We start from the raw sequence: 15,400 nt of genomic DNA on the forward strand, positions 1-15,400 counted from the left end.
CTAAAAATACAAAAATTAACCTGGTGGTAGTGATGCACACCTGCAATCCCAGCTACTTGGGAGGCTGAGGCAGGAGAATCACTTGAGCCTAGGAGGTGGAGGTTGCAGTGAGCTGAAATCATGCCACTGCACTCCAGCCTGGGCGACAGAGTGACTCTATCTCAAAAACCTCCCTGGTTCAAGCGATTCTCATGCCTCATCCTCCCAAGTAGCTGGAATTACAGGTGTGAGCCACCATACCAAGCTTTTTTTTTTTTTTTTTTTAACTGAAACAGAGTCTTGCTCTGTTGCCCAGGCTAGAGTACAGTGGCTCAATCTCAGCTCACCACAATCTCCGCCTCCCGGGTTCAAGCGATTCTCCTGCCTCAGCCTCCGGAGTAGCTGGGATTACAGGCATGCACCACCATGCCTGGCACATTTTTTTGTATGTTTAGTAAAGACGGGGTTTCACCTTGTTGGCCAGGCTGGTCGTGAACTCCTGACCTCAGGTGATCCACCTGCCTCTGCCTTCCAAGTGCTGAGATTACTGCACCCGGCCAAGGCTCTCAATTTTAGCATGTCTGGTTCACTCACTAAGTCTAGAGGAATTTTCAGCCTCATTTGTAAGTGCTTTGAGCCAAAGGTAAATGTATACTAGCCAAACTGCTAATTTTAGGGTTGCATATCTTGTAGATAGGAAGACTAATTTTCTTTCTGTCCTCAGGAGGTAGAAATTTTAAAAACTGAACTTGAGGCATCTCAAAGGCAACTCAGAGGTAAAGAGGAAGCATTGAAAATTCTTCAAAGCATGGTAAGAAATTGTTTTTAAACTTTCATCACTTGCGTATTCCAATAATAATGTTGGTGTGATTTTAACTTTCTTCTTTCTTTTTTCTTTTTTTTTTTGAGACGGAGTCTTGCTCTTTTGCCAGGTTGGAGTGCAGTGGCATGATCTTGGTTCACTGCAACCTCCGTCTCTCAGATTCAAGCGATTCCCCTGCCTCAGCCTCCTGAGTAGCTGGGACTACAGGCGCATGCCACCATGCCCGGCTAATTTTTTGTATTTTAGTAGAGACAGGGTTTCACCATGACCAAGATGGTCTCCATCTCCTGACCTCATGATTCGCCCGCCTCAGCCTCCCAAAGTGCTGGGATTACAGGCCTCAGCCACCGAACCCAGCAGTTTTAACTTTCAAAACAAAAGCAGAAGGACTTAATACAATTGAGGGTTTTTTTAGGTGTGTATATTTTTAAGAACTTTATAATTTATATATTGTAAAGTTCACGTGTAAGTGTACAATACATTTCATTTTTATTAGATGTAAGAGTTGTACCAACATCACTATAATCTAATTTTAGAACATTTCCAACATCAAAAAAGGGACTTGGTGCCCATCAGCAGTCACTCCTCGTGTTCCTACCCCCATCCCCAGTGATCTACTTTCTGTTTCTAGATCTGCCTTTTCTGTTTCATGTAAATAGAATCATAAGATATGTGACTGGATTCTTTTGCACTAAGATTCATTTAGTTAGCGTGTTTTAGAGGTTCATACATGTTGAGGCATGTATCAGTACTGTCTTCCTTTTTATTGCCAAGTAATATTCTGTTGTCTAGATGCACCATGTTTTGTTTATGTATTCACCGGTTGATGAACATTTGGGTGGTGTGTTAGTCTGTTTTCACACTGCGGATAAAGACATACTCCAGAGTGGGGGAAAAAAGAGGTTTAACTGGACTTACGGTTACACATGGCTGGGGAGGCCTCAGAATCACGGCAAAAGGTGAAAGGCACTTCCTACATGGCAGTGGCAAGAGAAAATGAGAAAGATGCAAAAGTGGAAACCCTTGATGAAACCATCAGATCTTGTGAAACTTACTCACTACCATGAGAATAGTATGGGGGAAAGCACCCCCATGATTCAAATTATCTCCCATGGGTCCCTCCCACAACATGTGGGAATTATGGGAGTACAATTCACGGTGAGATTTGGGTGAAGACACAGAGCCAAACCATATCATTCCACCTCTGGCTCCTCCAGATCTCATGTCCTCACATTTCAAAACCAGTCATGACTTCTCAACCATCCCCCAAACTAGTAATTCATTTAAGCATTAACCCAAAAGTCCACAGTCCAAAGTCTTATCTGAGACAAGGCAAGTCCCTTCTGCCTATGAGCCAGTAAAATCAAAGCAAGCTAGTTACTTCCCAGATACAATGGGGGTATTGGTATTGGATAAATACAGCCATTCCAAGTAGGAGAAATTGGCCAAAACAATGGGGTTACAGGGCCCGTGCTAGTCCAAAATCTAGCAGGGCAGTCAAATTTTTTTTTTTTTTTTTTTTTTTTTTGAGACGGAGTTTCGCTCTTGTTACCCAGGCTGGAGTGCAATGGCACGATCTCGGCTCACTGCAACCTCCGCCTTCTGGGTTCAGGCAATTCTCCTGCCTCAGCCTCCTAAGTAGCTGGGATTACAGGCACGCGCCACCACGCCCAGCTAGTTTTTTGTATTTTTAGTAGAGATGGGGTTTTACAATGTTAACCAGGATGGTCTCGATCTCTCGACCTCGTGATCCACCCACCTCGGCCTCCCAAAGTGCTAGGATTACAGGCTTGAGCCACCGCGCCCGGCCAATGGCAGTCAAATTTTAAAGCTCCAAAATGATCTCCTTTGACTCCAGGTCTCACATCCAGGTAACACTGATGCAAGAGGTGGGTTCCCATGGCCTTGGGCAGTTCCGCCCCTGTTACTTTGTAGGGTACAGCCTCTCTCCCCGCTGCTTTCACGGGCTGGCATGGAGATTCTGCAGTTTTTCCAGGTGCACAGTGTCAGCCATGGCTGGATCTACCATTCTGCGGTCTGGAGGACGGTGGCCCTCTTCTCACAACTCCACTAGGTGGTGCTGCAGTAGGGACTCTGTGTGGGGGCTCCAACCCCACATTTCCCTTCTGAAGTGCCCTGGCAGAGATTCTCCATGATGGCCCTGGCCCTACAGGAAACTTCTGCCTGGACATTCAGGTGTTTCCATACGTCTTCTGAAATCTAGTGGAGGTTCCCAAACCCCAGTTCTTGACTTCTCAGTACCCACAGGCTCAACAACATGTGGAAGCTGCCAAGGCTTGGGACTTGCACTCTCTGTAGCCACGGCCCAAGCTGTACCTTGGCCTCTTTCAGCCACCGCTAGAGCAGCTGGGATGCAGGGCACCAAGTCCCTGTACTGCAGGTAGCATGGGGATCCTAGGCCCTGCCCACAAAACTATTTTTTCCTCCTAGACTTCTGGGGTTGGTGATGGAAGAAGTTGCTGCAAAGGTCTCTGACATGCCCTGGAGACATCTTCCCCATTGTCTTGGGGATTAATATTCAGCTTTCATTACTTATGCAAATATCTGCAGCTGGCTTAAATTTATCCTTAGAAAATGGGATTTTTTTTTCTATCGTATTGTCAGCCTGCAAATTTTCTGAACTTTTATGCTCTGCTTCCCTTTTAAAACTGAATGCCCTTTAACAGTAGCGAAGTCATGTTTTGAATGCTTTGCTGTTTAGAAATTTCTTCCACCAGATGCCCTGCATTATCTCTCTCAAGTTCAAAGTTCCCTAAATCTCTAGGGCAGGGCAAAATGCCACAAATCTCTGCTGAAACATAACAAGAGTCACCTTTGCTCCAGTTCCCAACAAATTCCTCCTCTCCATCTGAGACCACCTCAGCCTGGATTTCATTTTCTATATCATTATCAGTATTTCTATCAAGGCTACTCTCTAAGTCTCTAGAAAGTTTCAAACTTTCCCATATTTTCCTGTCTTCTTCTGAGCCCTCCAAACTGTTCCAACCTCTGCCTGTTCCCCAGTTGCAAAGTTGCTTCCATATTTTTGGGTGTCTTTTCAGCAATGCCCTACTCTACTGGTCCCAAATTACTGTATTGGTCTATTTTCACACTCCTGATAAAGACATACATTCTCAAGGCTGGTAAGAAAAAGAGGTTTAGTTGGACTTACAGTTCCACATGGCTGTGAAGGTCTCAGAATCATGGTGGGAGGCAAAAGGCACTTCTTACATGGTGGCAGCAAGAGAAAATGAGAGAGATACAAAAGCGGAAACCGTGGATAAAATCATCAGATCTCATGAGACTTATTCACTACCACGAAAACAATATGGGAGAAACTGTCCCCATGATTCAAATTATCTCCCACTAGGTTCCTCCTACAACATGTGGGAATTATGGGAGTATAAATCAGGATGAGATTTGGTTGAGGACACAGAGCGAAACCATATCGGGTGGTTTTCACCTTTTGACTGATGAATAGAAAGTACTCTGAACACTTACTTTGTGTGGAAAGTTCATTCATTCATTCCCACATTCATTGGAAAAGAACCAAACCAAGATCTCCTGACTTTTCAACTATCAGACTCTCCATAAAAGGTGGTCACTGTGAAATACTTATCAATTTATCTTAATTTTCTGTTGCCTTACAATAAAAGAGAATTTCATGACGTACATAGGAGTGATTATAAATTTAATTTATGCTGATGCTAGTTTTATTTTTCTTAGGCAATACTTGACAAAGCCACAAGTCATACACAGGCAGTGCTTCAAAAAACTGTGGAACAAAAGAGATCCTTGGAGAAGGTATTTGCTGCTTTCATCTAGACTTAATTCAGACCAGTAAGCTCTAATATAATTTCCCTAAATTCACCATACTAATGGATCTGTCATTTGTGCATACCCTATGCTAGATGTGCTTCAGTTCTCCCTTTTGGAGTTTACAGCTAAAACAGATTGTCATGTGCACAGTGAATTAAGGTTATTTTTCCCCCCATGTTAAGGTAGTGGGAGGCCTGCCAAATTGATACTTCTCATTTTTCTTCTTAAAAAAATTTTTGTTTAATCCTTATCCTTGCCTGGCAGGACATATGTCTTTCTGACCATCCCGTCTTCACTATAAAGGTAGTTAGGAATCATCCTAGATGGTCACGTCTCCTATGCCTGGTGTGTTCTCCCTTGGTGGGACCATTGAGGTAAGATTTCCAGGACTAGATTTTGCTCGAGGTCTCTACTTGCGGCAGAGGTGGGCACTGAGAAATCCAGGTGTAGCATCCAGCAAATTTTGAGGCCAAACAATTTGAGTTTTTTTCAATATTAAGTAAGTTTTGGCAGAGTTGTTTTGAGTGCTAAAGAGGCATGTTACATATGTTTACAAATGTCATAGACACTTTCTGAGCAATAGTTAATTTTTTCTCTTTAAACCATTTCTGTGGACTGATTATAAGATTTATTTCAGCTATTCACAATGTCCTGAAATGATTTATTTGTTCTAATTTGCCATGAAGATACTATTTTATTTCTGTAGGAAATAAATGCCTTGCAGTGGGAAATAGAATTTGATCATAATAGATTTAAAAATATAGAAGAATCTTGGACCCAGAAATATGACAGGTTTGTATATTGCTCTATTATTTTTCTTTGAAAATCTTTAAAATGTATGTAATTCAAAAGTAATTTATGCTTTCTTCTTTGAACTAAGTGCAAAAGATTATAAAATTTGTATTGCTTATCCACTTAATACTTGCATATTTTTCTGTTAGTGTTAATTTTCTTTTTTTTTCTTACTTTCCCCCGTCTCTTAGTGACTTTCTTTTAACAGCATACTGTTAATTTTCTTTAAAAAAAAATTGCATAGGCTGAGTGCAGTGGCTTACGCCTATAATCCCAGCACTTTGGGAAGCCAAGGCAAGAGGATCACTTGAGCCCAGGAGTTTGAGACTAGCTTGGCCAACATGATGAAACCCTGTCTGTACAAAACTACAAAAATTAGCTGGGTATGGTGGCTTGCACCTGTAGCCCCAGCTATGTGGAAAGCCGACGTGGGAGGATTACTTGAACTGGGGAGTTGGAGGCTGCAATAAGCCGTAATTGCACCACTGCACTCCAGCCTGGATGTCAGAGAGAGTCTGTGTCTCAAAAATAAAACAAAACAAACAAAAACCCAAATAGTATAAACTCTATTCTAAAATATAGTATAAAAATTATTTTAGAATTGGAACTATTTGGTTTTTTTCAAACAAAATCTTTTGAGGGACTGGTCATGATGGCTCACACCTGTAATCTCAGCACTTTGGGAGCCTGAGGTGGGAGGACTGCTTTGGTCCAGGAGTTCAAAATCAGCCTAGATGATATAGCAAGACCCTCATCTTGTTTAAAAAAAAAAAAAAAGATTAAAAATAGGATGGTTAAAATGGTAAATTTCTTTTCTTTTTCTTTTTCTTTTTCTTTTTCTTTTTTTTAAGACAGAGTCTCACTCTGTCACCAGACTGGAGTGCAGTGGCTTGATCTCAGCTCACTACAACCTCTGCCTCCCAGGTTCAAGCAATTCTCCTGCCTCAGCCTCCTGAGTAGCTGGGACTACAGGCACGTGCCACCACGCCCAGCTAATTTTTTTGTATTTTTAGTAGAGATGGGGTTTCACTGTGTTGGCCAGCATAGTCTCCATCTTTTTTTTTTTTTTTTTTTTTTTTTTTTTGAGACGGAGCTTTGCTCTTGTTACCCAGGCTGGAGTGCAATGGCGCCATCTTGGCTCACCGCAGCCTCCGCCTCCTGGGTTCAGGCAATTCTCCTGCCTCAGCCTACTGAGTAGCTGGGATTACAGGCATGCGCCACCATGCCCAGCTAATTTTTTTGTATTTTTAGTAGAGACGGGGTTTCACCATGTTGACCAGGATGGTCTCGATCTCTTGACCTCGTGATCCACCCGCCTCGGCCTCCCAAAGTGCTGGGATTACAGGCATGAGCCACTGGACCCAGCCAATTTTTTTTTTTTTTTTGAAACAGAGTTTCACTGTTGTTGCCCAGGCTGGAGTACAATGGCACAATCTTGGCTCACTGCAACCTCTGCCTCCTGGGTTCAAGTGATTCTCCTGCCTCAGCCTCCCAAGTATCTGGGATTACAGGCATGTATCACCACTCCTGACTAATGTATTTTTAGTGGAGATAGGGTTTCTCCATCTTGGTCATGCTAATCTCAAACTCCCAGCCTCAGGTGATCCACCTGTCTCAACCCCCTGAGTAGCTGGGATTACAGGTGTGTGTCGCCACCCCTAGCTACTTTTTTTTTTTTTTTTTTTTTTTTTGAGATGGAGTTTTGCTCTTATTGCCCAGGCTGGAGTGCAATGGCGCCATTTCAGCTCACTGCAACTTCTGCCTCTTGAGTTTAAACAATTCTCCTGCCTCAGCCTCCTGAGTAGCTGGGATTACAGGCGCCCACCACCATGCCCAGCTGATTTTTGTATTTTTAGTAGAGACAGGGTTTTGCCGTGTTGGCCAGGCTGGTCTTGAACTCCTGAGGCCTCAGGTGATCTGCCCGCCACAGCCTTCCGAAGTGCTAGGATTACAGACGTGAACCACCGTGCCCAGCCTAATATTGTATTTTTAGTGGAGATGGGGTTTCTTCATGTTGGTCAGGCTGATCTCAAACTCCTGATCTCAGGTTATCTGCCTGCCTTGCCTCCCAAAGTGCTGGGATTACAGGTGTGAGCCACCATGCCCGGTCCAAGATGGCAAGTTTTTATGTTTTGACAATCAGCTCCAAAGAGAGAAAAAATATCTTTGGAACAACTCTTTTATTAGTGTGAGTTTATTTAATAACTTTAAATTATATACTTTATGGCCAAGTTCCTCATTTTGTTTATCCATTCATCCCTGATGGACATTTGAGTTACCTCTACTTTTGGCTATTTTGCATGATGCTGCTATGAACATGAGTGTACCCTATGTATCTTTTTCTTTTTTCCGTGAAATACTTTGTTGGTTTTCTTTTTTAGAGCACTTATAGGTTCACAGAAAAATTGAGCAGAAGGTACAGGGATTTCCCGTATGCACAGCCTCCCCCATTATCAACATCCCCTACCAGAGTGGTACATTTTTTATAACCAATGTTGATATATCATTACGACCTAAAGTCAATAGTTTACATGAGGGCCTATGTAAGTTTCTGAAGGTAACCTAAGCATATAGTTGATATTTCAAATGGTTATTAAGTAAAGAGAATGAGTATGCAGAATGTAATGCTTAGAAATATTTCTGGTTCTGATTATGTCATAACTAAGAAACGTTAAGAGTATGTTTAGGCTGGGCACAGTGGCTCACACCTGTAATCCCAGCATGTTGGGAGGCCAAGGTGGGCAGATCAGTTGAGGTTAGGAGTTTGAGAGCAGCCCAGCCAACATGGTGAAACCCTATGTCTACTAAAATACAAAAATTAGATGGGTGTGGTGGCAGCTGCCTGTAATCCTAGCTACTTGGGAAGCTGACGCAGGAGAATCACTTGAACCCGCCAGGCAGAGTTTGCAGAGTTTGAGATGAGATTGTGCCACCGCACGGCAGCCTGGGTGACAGAGTAAGACTCAGTCTCAAAAAAAAAAAAAAAAAAAAAAAAAAACCTGACTACATTCCTTTAAATTGTTTTTATTTTTATGATATATGTAAATTCCAGACTATTTTGAAGTAGGAAAAATTATATTTAGATTTTTGTGTTCCAATTATGGCAATAAAAATATTTTCACTCAGCAAGGAAGTATTAATGTTTCAGTTATTTTTCCCTCCAGGCTAAACTGTGAAAATGCAGTCCTCAAAGAGAATCTGAAAGTGAAAACAGAAGAAATTAAAATGCTAAAGTCTGACAATGCAGGTAATGATGATTTTTGTATTAAGAACACATGTATCAATAAACATGCTAGTATTTTGAAATAATATACCATAAGCATAATAGAGGGAAGAAATGTATCATTTAGGTTTTTAAATTTAAGAAAATTTATCAAGGTGAAATACACGTAATATAAAACTATTTAAGCCGGGCGCGGTGGCTCAAGCCTGTAATCCCAGCACTTTGGGAGGCCGAGGCGGGTGGATCACGAGGTCGAGAGATCGAGACCATCCTGGTCAACATGGTGAAACCCTGTCTCTACTAAAAATACAAAAAACTAGCTGGGCGTGGTGGCGCGTGCCTGTAATCCCAGCTACTCAGGAGGCTGAGGCAGGAGAATTGCCTGAACCCAGGAGGCGGATGTTGCGGTGAGCCGAGATCACGCCATTGCACTCCAGCCTGGGTAACAAGAGCAAAACTCCGTCTCAAAAAAAAAAAAAAAAAAAACTATTTAAAAGTGAACAATTCCTGGCTGGGCACAGTAGCTCATGCCTGTAATCCTAGTACTTTGGGAGGCCAAGGCGGGTGGATCATCTGAGGTCAGGAGTTTAAGTCCAGCCTCGCTATATAATGAAACCCCGTTTCTACTAAAAACACAAAACTTAGCCGGGCATGGGTACCTGTAGTTGTAGCTCCTCCCGAGGCTGAGGCAGACTAATTGCTTTTACTTGGGGGGCGAAATTTGCGGTGACCTGAGATAGTGACACTGCACTCCAGTCTGGGCAACAGAGTGAGACTTCGTCTTAAAAAAAAAAACAGTGAACAATTCTTGCCAGGCACAGTAGCTCATGTTTCTAATCCCAGAACTTTGGGAGACCAAGGCAGGAGGATCACTTGAGCTTAGGAGTTTGAGACCAGCCTGGGTAACATAGCAGGACCTTGTTTCTACTAGAAAACAAAAAATAACAACAGAAAAATCCAAATTAGGCAGATGTGGTGACACTGGCCTGTAGCCCTAGCTACTTGGGAGGTTGAGGTGAGAGGATCGCTGGAGCCCAGGAGGTGAGGCTGCAGTGAGCCGTGATTGTGCCACTGCACTACAGCTTGGGTGACAGAGCAAAACTGTGTCTCAAAAAAATAAATCAACAACTCAATGGCATTCACAAAGTTGCCTAATCACCACCTCTGTCTAGTTCCAAACAGTTCCGGTACTCCAAAATAAAATTTCCTACCCATTAAGTAATTTCTTCCCATTTTCTCCTTTCTATTTAGTTTTCACTTAAAGCAAAATGGTAGAGCACCAGATGTTTGAAGAACCTAAGTAGAAATGATATATATGTATATATAATTTATATTATGTATCTCTTTTATATCATTATTTATATCTCATATAATGGTCCATTTTATCTCATATAATGTCTTAATTAATATCCTTGGATCAACTTTTTTTATTTAACTTTTTTTTTTTTTTTTTTTTGAGACAGAGTTTCACTCTTCTTACCCAGGCTGGAGTGCAATGGCGTGATTTCGGCTCACCACAACCTTTGCCTCCTGGCTTCAGGCAATTCTCCTGCCTTAGCCTCCTGAGTAGCTGGGACTACAGGCACGCGCCTCCATGCCCAGCTAATTTTTTGTATTTTTTTTAGTAGAGACGGGGTTTCACCACGTTGACCAGGATGATCTCGATCTCTTGACCTTGTGATCCACCCACCTCAGCCTCCCAAAGTGCTGGGATTACAGACTTGAGCCACTGCGCCCGGCTTTTTTTTTTTTTTTTTGAGATGGAGTCTCACTCTGTTGCCCAGGCTGGAGTAGCTAGAGTGCAGTGGTGGAATCTCAGCTCACTGCAACCTCTGCCTCCCAGGTTCATGCAATCTTCCTGCCCACCACAGGTGCCCACCACCATGCCCGGCTAATTTTTTTATTTTTTTTTTATTTTTTTTTATTTATTTTTTTTTTTTTTGAGACAGAGTTTCACTCTCGTTACCCAGGCTGGAGTGCAATGGCGCGATCTCGGCTCACTGCAACCTCCGCCTCCTGGGTTCAGGCAATTCTCCTGCCTCAGCCTCCTGAGTAGCTGGGATTACAGGCACGTGCCACCATGCCCAGCTAATTTTTTTGTATTTTTAATAGAGATGGGGTTTCACCATGTTGACCAGGATGGTCTCGATCTCTTGACCTCGTGATCCACCCGCCTCGGCCTCCCAAAGTGCTGGGATTACAGGCTTGAGCCACCGCGCCCGGCCAATTTTTTTATTTTTAATAGAGGCAGGGTTTCACCATGTTGGCCAGGCTGGTCTCAAACTCTTGACCTCAAGTGACCCATCCACTTTGGCCTCCCAAAGTGCTGGGATTATAGGTGTGAGCTACCGTGCCCGGCATGAGCTACCGTGCCCGGCCTGATATTAACTTTTACAACTTTGTTTATTTTATTTATTTCTTATTAACTAATTTATTTATTTTCACAATGGGTCTTGTTCTGTTGCCCAGTCTGGAGGGCAGTGACACTATCTCAGTTCACTGCAACCTCCACTTTCTGGGTTTAAGAGATCCTCCCACCTCAGCCTCCCAAGTAGCTGGGACTACAGGCATGTTCCACCATGCCCAGCTAATTAAAAATGTATTATTATTATTTTATTTTTATTATTTAGATGAAATCTCGCTCTGTTGTCCAGGCTGGAGTACAGTGGTGCAGTCTCAGTTCACTATGACCTCTGCCTCCTGGGTTCAAGTGATTCTCCTGCCTCAGGCTCCTGAGTAGCTGGGATTGCAGATGCCCACCACCATGTCCAGCTAATTTTGAGGTGGAGTTTCGCTCTGTTGCCCGGGCTGGAGTGCATTGGCACCATTTCAGCTCACCACAACCTCTGCCTCCGAGGTTCAAGCTGTTCTCTTGCCTCAGCCTCCCAAGTAGCTGGGATTATAGGCACGTGCCACCGCGTCTAATTTTTGTATTTTTAGTAGAGATGGGGTTTCACCATGAGGGCCAGGCTGGTCTTGAACATCTAACCTCAGATGATTTGCCTGCCTTGGCCTGCCAAAGTGCTGGGATTACAGGTGTGAGCCACTGTGCCCAGCCTAATTTTTGGTTTTTGTTTTTTTTCTTGGAGACAGAGTCTCACTCTGTCACCTAGGCTGGAGTGCAGTGGCACAATCTTGCCTCGCTGCAACCTCTGCCTCTCGGGTTCAAGTGATTCTCCTGCCTTGGCCTCCCAAGTAGCTGGAATTACAGGCGTCTACTATGATGCCCAGCTAATTTTTTTGTATTTTTGTAGAGGCAGGGTTTCACCATGTTGGTCAGGCTGGTCTTGAACTCCTGACCTCTGGTGATCCGCCTGCCTTGGCCTCCCAAAGTGCTAACTTTTAAAAAAAATTTCATAGAGATGGTGGGGAGTCTCACTTTGTTACCCCATCTGGTCTTGAATTCCTGGCCTCAAGCAATCCTCCCACCTTAGCCTCCAAAAGTGCTGGGATTAAAGGTGTGAGCCATTGCACCTAGCCATAAAAATTTAGAGAAGAGTCTAGTTCTCGCTTCTTAGCAGAAATTAAAGAGGTGGCTTGAAGAGGACAAGATAAGCCAGGTGCTGTTGCTCATGCCTGTAATCCCAGGACTATGGGAAGCCAAGGTAAGAGTATTGCTTGAGGCTAGGAATCTGAGACCAATCCGGACAACATAGTGAGACTCTGCCTCTACAAAAAATAAACAAAAATTAGCCAGGCGTGGTAGCACACACCTGTAGTCCTGGCTACTTGGGAGGTTAAGGTGAGAGGATTCCTGGAGCCCAGGAGTTTGAAGCTGCAGTGAACTATGTTGGACCACTGCACTCTAGCCTGGGTGACAGGGCGAGACCCTGTCTCTTAAAGAAAAGAAAGGACAAAAAGAAGAAAAGGACAAAAGAAGCTCTAAATGGGGCTGAGAGCAGCACTTTATGCTGTGTGGTAACTGAGTTGTATTAACGCCTCCCCCTGAGATCTGCACATACAGCTGGTGCTTCTCAGCAACAGGGACTCGGGCTGATAAAGATGTCCCCTGTGTTAGATAAATAAGCTCAGGACAGAAGCTGCTCCCGATCGCAAGTCCTCTCCTTCCGTCGTAACACTCCACCCTGCAGTGACAGGGAAAAGATACTGTTTTCTGTTCTGCAGTAGACAGCAGGACCCCTCTTCCTCTAAATGTTTGGTTTGATATCTTCTTGTGAAAACTCGTAGCTAGTAGAAAAATCTGATCGAGCTTGCATAGCTGGTATGTTTGACATGAATACAATATTTGAGATCTCACCATCCAGTTTTCTCACTAACCATAAAATCTTGGAATAATTTGCTTTTACATGTTCCCTTTTTGAAAATCCTACAAATTTCCCAAGAGCAAACAGGGATCAGACCTCAGTTGCAAAGTTAAGATGCTTTTACATTAGAAACGACACCATCTCATCTAGTATTACATATATTTGATCTTACATGATACTCACTATTCTATCAGTTTCTCTGAATGGAGCCAGATCTTTTGGGTAGAGTATTGCTTATAAGAAATGTGTATATGGCTGGGCGCGGTGGCTTACGCCTGTAATCGCAGCACTTTGGGAGGCCAAGGCGGGTGAATCACTTGAGGTCGGGAGTTCAAGACCAGCCTGACCAACATGGAGAAACCCCATCACTACTAAAAATACAAAATTAGCCAGGCATGGTGGCACATGCCTGTAATCACAGCTACTCGGGAGGCTAAGGCAGAAGAATTACTTAAAGCCAGAAGGCAGAGGTTGCTATGAGCCGTGATCACGCTATTGCACTCCAGCCTGGGCAACAAGAACGAAACTCCATCTCAAAAAAAAAACAAACAAAAGGAGTATATGATGTTGGGGTAACTAGATTGGATGAAGCTGGGAGTTAGACTTCATAATGAATACTTTCCCATATGGCCCTTCCTAGTTTTGAATCAACGGTATTTGGAGGCCCTCGCCATGCTTGATATCAAACAGCAGAAGATGGCTCAGGAAAACATGTGCTGTGATAAAAGTGGCTTTGCAGAGGCTTCAGGTCTGGAGGTGGGTAAGAATGTAGGAAAGCTGAACAGAAAGGACGTTTTCTGCTTTCCCTTTCTTACACGTTCTAGGATAGCACATGCTTAGCAATTTGGGGATGAGAGTGAGAGAGACCCCTGGGTTTGCCCAGGTCAGTTCTTCCAGCCTTACTGGTTTCATGCCCTTCATACAGGACATTCTTGGACATGAGGGAATGTGGTGGCCACTTCTGCCCCATTTATCTCTTACCTTTACAATTCTGGCAGAAGCTGTTAGTAATGTCTCACACCTGGGTTGGGGCTTACAGTTTGAGTGCTTTCATACACATTGTTGAATCTGATCTTCATAGTAGTCTTGTAAGGGCTGCAAAGCAGGTATGATCCCCATTTTACAGAAGAGGAAACTAAGGCTCGAATAAGTTCAGTTACTTTCCTGAGGTGACAAGGTCAATCTGGTAAAGCCAGGTTCAGAACAAAAATCTGCTGATGCAATGCCAATGGCTTGCAATGTGGGATTTTGGCTAATAAGTCAGAAGGGGCCGGGGACTCATAAGAAATTAGTGGATTCTCTGCACATCTCTGTGAAAAGAAAAAAAAAAAAGAAATTAGTGGAGCAGTGGAGTGAGAGGGGGCAGCCATGCACTTATTGAGGAACTTAAGAAAAATTGGTGGCCAGGAGTGGCAGCTCATGCCTGTGATCCCAGCACTTTGGGAGGCGGGCAGATCACAAGGTCAGGAGTTCAAGACCAGCCTGGCAAACATGGTGAAACCCTGTCTCTACTAATAATATAAAAATTAGCCAGGCATGGTGGCAGGCACCTGTAGTCCCAGCTACTTGGCAGGCTGAGGCAGGAGAATTGCTTGAAACCAGGGGTGGAGGTTGCAGTAAGCCAAGATCACGCCATTGCACTCCAGCCTGGGTCACAAAGCAAAACGCTGTCTCAAAGAGAAAGAAAGACAGAGAAAGAGCGAGAGAGGGAGGGAGGAAGAGAGGAATGAAAGAAGGAAGGAAGGAAAGAAAAGATTGCTAGTAATAGCAAATATCTGCATAGTCCTTAGCAAGTTCAGATGATGTTCTGAGTGCTTTGCACACATTGATGTCTTTAGTCCTCACAACTACCCCAAGTGCATACTGTTGTAATCCCCACTTCACAAATGAGGTAACAGAGGCATTAAGGGGTTAAGTAATGTGCCTGGTATCACACAGCTAGTACGTGATAGAGCTGGGATTTGTACCCTGTAGACCGAGCTTAGAGGCAGTGTTTTTGAGCACCATGTTCTACTGCCAAGGCTGGAAAACTAGTGTAATAACAAAAAGGAGGAATACAAGAAACAGCTTAGACAAAGTTAAGGCACAGGGTGTTTTATGATAGTCTTGAGTAGGCTATGGGCCAGCCTTACCTCCAGTCAGGCAGGAACAAGGGCCTGACACAGCTGATGAGGGAGCACTGAAGTAAGAAAGTGGCACGGGGGCCAGGGGCCCTGGCTTTAACCTGTTGTGGTTTATACTGGCCCTTCCCAGGTCTTAGTTGCTTTTGGCAACTTAGGCATGGGCAATTATCAGGAGTAGGAAGATGAAAAGGGAAAAGACCTGTCTGCCACATATCCACCATTTGTACCTTCAGCTCAGCCCAAAGCTCACTTTGTGTTTCACAGTTATCTTTGATGTGAGAAAGAATGTTCCAAAATGGCCTTTACACTAAGGGATACAGTGGAATTTTCCTCTCTTAAAAGTCTCTAAAATAGGATTACATTTTATGCTGCTCAT

The 15,400-nt window shown here is 43.6% G+C and overlaps 1 protein-coding gene across 12 annotated transcripts in view; it reads left to right on the forward strand.

Moving 5' to 3' along the window:
* The window catches only part of CCDC125 (coiled-coil domain containing 125), a 62,584-nt gene that overhangs the window by 18,780 nt on the left and 28,404 nt on the right, over positions 1-15,400 (forward strand). For 11 of the 12 annotated variants that reach the window (XR_012513532.1, XM_010336545.3, XM_074385108.1 and 8 more), the window contains 5 exons: positions 704-790; positions 4,529-4,606; positions 5,328-5,413; positions 8,578-8,660; positions 13,542-13,657. Coding sequence is in view for 11 of the 12 variants with exons in the window: in XM_010336545.3 (XP_010334847.2) it covers positions 704-790; positions 4,529-4,606; positions 5,328-5,413; positions 8,578-8,660; positions 13,542-13,657 (450 nt within the window). In the remaining variant the exon portion in view is untranslated. The remainder of the gene's footprint in view (positions 1-703; positions 791-4,528; positions 4,607-5,327; positions 5,414-8,577; positions 8,661-13,541; positions 13,658-15,400) is intronic. The other variant, XM_074385123.1, reaches the window with a different exon arrangement.

The sequence above is a fragment of the Saimiri boliviensis genome, chromosome 1, assembly GCF_048565385.1.
Source record: "Saimiri boliviensis isolate mSaiBol1 chromosome 1, mSaiBol1.pri, whole genome shotgun sequence".
Classification (NCBI taxonomy): domain Eukaryota; kingdom Metazoa; phylum Chordata; class Mammalia; order Primates; family Cebidae; genus Saimiri; species Saimiri boliviensis.